Consider the following 5,709-nt stretch of genomic DNA (forward strand, 5'->3'; position numbering starts at 1 on the left):
ACATTGGATGCCCTTCCAGACAGAACCCCAACATAATAAATAAATAGCAGTGATCTTCTGGATCTCAAGCTACACTGCATTAAAAACAGCCATGATTCTGTAGAGAAAATCACTTCATGTGCTCTGGAACACTTCTACAAACCACTGCACTGTCAGTCAACTAATTTCATCGTTTCATCTGGAAAAAAAAAAAAAAAAACACCAACAAATACCCATCCACCATACAATGAAAAATATGCAGAAATATTGCTCTCTCTGCAACCAGACTTCCATTCAAAATGGAATGAGGCAAAGTGGAAAAGCGGTCTGTGGTGTTTTATTGAGCATGACTTGCACATCTGTGAAGCCATCATTAACAGTGAATGATAAATACAGGTTTGGGAACCACATGTTTATTATTTTGACAAGACAATGCCAAACATCTGCACAGACTGCAGCAGGGGGAGTCTGTAATAAAAGAGCATGTAATAAAAGCGCCGACATCACTTGTAATTTAAAGAACAACTTTATTGTTTGACTGATGCAGTTTGGCTTGTTGTCTCAATAGGGGTCACTGCTAAACTATCCTGCCCAGGGCCGACACCTGCTGCCCCACTGAAAAACTGAAAACAGAAAATATGACCCCAAAATATTGAGGAGCTTTAATCCTATTTCAAGCAAGAATGGGAAAATGATTTTGCTCTCAAAATGTCAGTATATGACTGCGTTAGTTCCCAACACTTAAAGAATGCTGACAAAAAAAAAAAGCAGTAATGTGATACATATTCTCCATAACAGTAGATAAAAAATTAATCTAATCAACAGTTTTAACCTTTGACATATAGTCTTTATTCTGTTTTCAAAGGGTTTCTTTGAAGTGTTGATCATTACTTGGCAAGTCATTTACATGACATAAGGAATGTTGTTGGGTTACCTGTTACAGGGTGTGATAGACACACAAATAGGAACAGTCACCGCAGGTTTATTTCCTCATTACACTACATCATGTCGGTTATGGTTTCGAGTCTCTTATTTAGTCTTTTGTGTGTTCTGTGTGTGGTCGTGGTCCAGGCTGCAGATGGTGAGTTTTAAGTTTTCACTGTTTATTACTTCAGGTTTAAGATCTTTAGGATGACTGTGGGGCATGTGCCAACAGTAACCAAGCAAAAACAAAACAAGTTCGATCAGTGTGTTCATGCATTACTATCTTTGCAGAGTGTCTATCTGCAAGATCTCTATTTTAGCTCTTACTCTCACTTTTCTTTATCCTTGTTTATGTCTTACAGAAAATGATTGCTTTAGTTATTTGGACCGAAATGATCTCTTCCATGATGAGCAGGCATGTGGCAGAAAGCACTGCTGTGGAGAATGCAGTAGACGATACTGCTGCAGTGAAAAGAAATACCAGCTAAATCAGGAACTCTGTCCAGAGAGGTGTGGTCTTCTGTTTAACCTGTTTTTTTCCCCCCATGATCCAAAAGTTAATAGAAATTACAGCTCTTTTTTTTTTTTCGGCCATGTTTTGTTTTCAGATCTCTCTCTCTGACAAAAAGCAAAATTGCTGTGATTGTTGGAAGTACCATAGGGACTATAGTCCTTGTAACCCTATGTGTGAGTGTCATGATCTGCTGTATCGCTCCTTGTTGCTTGTGCTACAAGAAATGTCGAAAAAGGCCCGACCAAAGACAGATAAGTAAGTTGGCTACAATTCAAAGCAGCAACACTGTAATTAAGTCTGCATATTATCCACTTGAATCTAGTTTGAAATTAGTTTTAATTCTTAGAATTGCAAATACCTCTTTTATGAGCTTTTATGTGTCAGACCTTTCACAGCTATAGGCTATTGTTTTTCCCAGTTGTCTTTTAAGTTTTAATTTAAACAAAAAAACTTGAGTGTTTTTGTTTCAGTTCCAGTTGCAGTGGAGGATCCATCAGAATTTCTTTTCATTTTTAAACTCAATTAAATCTTTGACTTTCCCCAGTTGTGATAAATTCCAACCCATCCCAGCAGCCGCCCCACCCAGGCTATCAGGCTGTGCCTGCAGGCCCGCCCATGCCCACAGCTCCACCACCCTCATACCAAGAAATCAGTAAGTTGTTTAAATACATTTTAAAGTGTAATAAATATGTTAACCTATAACTAATAACTCTGACACTGACTGACAGAGGTGGCAGCAATCATGGCTAATGTCACATAGGTAGAGAGAAGTCCAGGCCAGGAGTGAGAAGAAGCTATGCATCAGCTTGTACTATGATTTAATATACACTCACACTTTATTAGGTGTTGATAAATCGAAATTTGACCCCCCTTTGCCTTCAGAAATGCTGGAAACATTCCAGAGATTTTACTCCATATTGATATGGTAACATGCAGTTGCTACTAATTTGTGGGCTGCACATCCATGATATGAAACTCTTGTCCCACAACATCCCAGAGTTGCACTATTGAACTGAGATCTTGTGACTGTAGGCCACTTGAGTACAGTGAACTCATCGTCTCATTTCCAAGAAACCAGCTGGAGATGATTTGAGCTTTGTGAAATGGCGTGCACAGTACCAGTCAAAAGTTTGGACACAGTGTCCAAACTTTTGACTGGTACTGTACATGTGCTTAAATGCACTGACCTGCTACCATGTGACTGGCTGATTAGAGATTTGCATAAATGTGAAATTGATCATTTTAAAATTGTACCTAATAAAGTGGCCAGTGAGTGTACATTTGAAAGTATAATCTGATTTCCATTTTAACAAATTTGATGGAACGCCATGTTTTTATTAGATAACATGTTTCACAGTTCTACTATTTATAGTTCTACTATTTTTCTAAAGAAAATTATTGATTATGTTGACCTCCCATGCTATTTCCTATTAAAGACCTAAAATCTAAAGAAAAAATTTTATCAATAATAATAATAAACAAAATCCCTTTCTGTGTCTTTTCAGTCAATCCTACTGATTTTCCTGTTCCATCCGGGCACCCCTTGAAACGTCTAAGCCAGCCTTGTGCACCGCCACCATATTCAGATAACCCTCAACCACCACCATTCAACCCTTCTTATTATCCAAACTCTTAAAAGTACATAGCGTACCAGACTGCTTATTACACCACACTGCAGCTTTTAAAGACCCAGGGATGGATGTAGAAACAATGTTGTGTATGCCTGTTCTCCACAAAGAAGCTGGTTTTATATAAAGAAAGATTGTGATGTGTCTCAGTTTTACATTCAGTGAAAATGTGCTTTTTCTTTGTGGTTGCTGACATTGTCTAATGACTAATGACTGTGGCTCACACAGTGCTTTTATATGCAAGTAAATAATAACTCCACAACATTTATGAAGTGAGTTTTATGATTCAGGATATCTGCCTCTGCATTAGTTTGTGATATTTTCTTGAGATCATTGAGATGATTTCTACACTTTTTTTGCTTCAATCTGATATATATTTGTGGTGTTATGTTGGAAACTATCCAATTTTACCTTTTCTAGAAATGGTTACAAAAAATAAATTAATTATTAATAGTAATAATTTTATTTCCTGGGTCAATACTTGACTCTGAATTGAACTTTGGAGGTAATTGCTTCTAAGTTGGGTGATGCACCACCTCATAACCTCCTTTGTGTTAGCATCAATATCTGCTGGAGACTAGATGCGACTGGGAATTTGACTCGTACACATAGATTTCACATTTATTCAAACTTAGAAAGAAGACCATAAGTATGCATGGCTTTAAAAATGTGAAGAAAGGAATGTGTATGCATGTTTGTGTACTTGAGCATAGAACATTTTTCCACAGAATCAGAGGCTTTTTTTTGTTTGTTTCTGGCCCCTGGTTGGACTGCCATTCTCACGGGAATGTAAGATGTGTGGATTATTTTGCGTTTGCATGATGATAATTTAGAAATTTTGATCAGCATTTACTCTTTGAATATTAAAGCCAATAATAATGGGCAGCGTGGTGACGTGGTGGTTAGCCTCATAGCTAGAAGGTCTGGGTTTGAATCCGCCTTGGCCCAGGCATGACAGCTGAGATAGGCTCCAATGTTGTGTTTGTTACACATGGTGTTTGTCTGAATACGTCCCTGTCAGCTAGCAATGTATTTATTATACAATGGATTTATTTTGAAATACAATACCAGTCAAAAGTTTGGACACACTTACCCATTCATATGAATCTCCAACATTACTGGCTGAAATGCACATGGGTTTTGTGTGAGCAAAGTAAGATGGTAGGTAATTAAAAGAGAGTCACTCTGGTGACACATAAAACTTTAACTTTAAGCTCCACATACATTTGCTCAGTAACCCATTAATCTTACAGACTGAAAGCAACACAGCCACTGCAGACAAAGCAACAGTGTCAGTGTGTGTGAGAGCAGAAGAACTGTGCCGTAGTTTAGTAATAAAAGCACTGCAGGAATCGGTGAGTTCTGTAAAATGTTTTGATGTTGCTTTGCAAAAATGCCAGCAGTTATCAATATCACAAATAGATCATTAATATAGAAGCTCTGATGGGTTATAATCCAGTACTTAAAAAGTTATGGGGAAGATATGGTTCCCTACAGACTGTTGGCAGTCTGTGGGCAGCTTCAGAACTTCAGTCTACCTACAGCTTACAGTTTGTTGTCAGATGAGTGCAGTGTCAAAAATATGTTGTACAACCAGTCTGAGGGGTACTCTTGCTTACATCAGCCAGCAATGAAGAAGAGCTGAAGTGAAATCAAATGTTAAAAGCAATAAAAAGTGTCTACTCTGTACATTTCATACCAAATATTTTTACTGGTGAACTCTGCTGTTGCCCCCTTCCCTGTTCTGACCTACCTAACAATATGCAGCTGAGATTTTGGAGGACTACCTGAGAGCATGTTTGTAGTGGTTGAAAAGCCCCCTCTGTAGGCTCTCCATATGTAATTAGCTCCACTGAAAGATATGGCTGCAGTACCATAAAACAAGCAGCAAGTTGATAACCAGCTTCATGTACTTTTAAAATCTGAAGAAGGGCGCCTGGGTGGCTTAGTGGTGAAGCCGGCAACCGCATACATACGCCGCGTTGTGGTGCGGGTTTGAGTCCCGGCCTGTCACCAATTTGCCTGCATGTCTTCCCCTATATCTTTCCCCCATTTCCTGTCACTCTCCAATACCAATAAAAAGCTGCTGTGGCCGAAAATGCAAAAAAAAAAAAAAAAAAAAAACTGAAGAAACTCTAGTAAGAAGAAAAGAGAGTGCACTCAAGACCAATCACGTATTGAAAAGAGGATCAAAAAATTACAGGAAGATTTTTATAGATTCAAATTGGTGGGGGTGCTTAAGGAGTTAATGGAGAAAAGACTATTGCTGTCTAATTTACTGAGTAAGAAGGCTGAAACTGATATTCTGTTTGCTAGACAAAAATTGTTTGAATTTGGAAATAAGCCAAATAAGTTCATAGCTCACCTTGTAAGAAATTCTCCTCAAAAAGTGTTTATTTCTGCAATATCCAATGCTGGTGAAATCTGTCAAATTAACAATAGGAAGATCAATAAATGTTTTCTGAAATTTTATGAAACGCTGTACACTTCAGAATTGACCGAAGATAGACTTATCAGTAGTAATTTTTTAGATAGATTACAGATGCCTCAGTTAACAGAGGAACTGGCAAAACTGTTTGAAGGACCAGTTACAATAACAGAAATTGATAAAGTAATCTCCTCGTTCTAGTCAGATAAAAGTCCAGGGGCTGATGGATTCTGTGC

General features: G+C 38.0%; 1 protein-coding gene across 1 annotated transcript; it reads left to right on the forward strand.

Moving 5' to 3' along the window:
- Window positions 1-925: 925 nt before the first annotated feature.
- Window positions 926-4,628, forward strand: LOC115779835 (protein shisa-5-like). Its single transcript, XM_030728694.1, has 5 exons — window positions 926-1,060; window positions 1,266-1,413; window positions 1,512-1,672; window positions 1,962-2,069; window positions 2,923-4,628. Exons 1-5 carry the CDS (start codon window positions 985-987, stop codon window positions 3,051-3,053), a joined length of 624 nt encoding a protein of 207 aa, XP_030584554.1. The 5' UTR covers window positions 926-984; the 3' UTR covers window positions 3,054-4,628.
- Window positions 4,629-5,709: the final 1,081 nt, after the last annotated feature.

Source organism: Archocentrus centrarchus, chromosome 5 (assembly GCF_007364275.1).
Source record: "Archocentrus centrarchus isolate MPI-CPG fArcCen1 chromosome 5, fArcCen1, whole genome shotgun sequence".
NCBI lineage: Eukaryota > Metazoa > Chordata > Actinopteri > Cichliformes > Cichlidae > Archocentrus > Archocentrus centrarchus.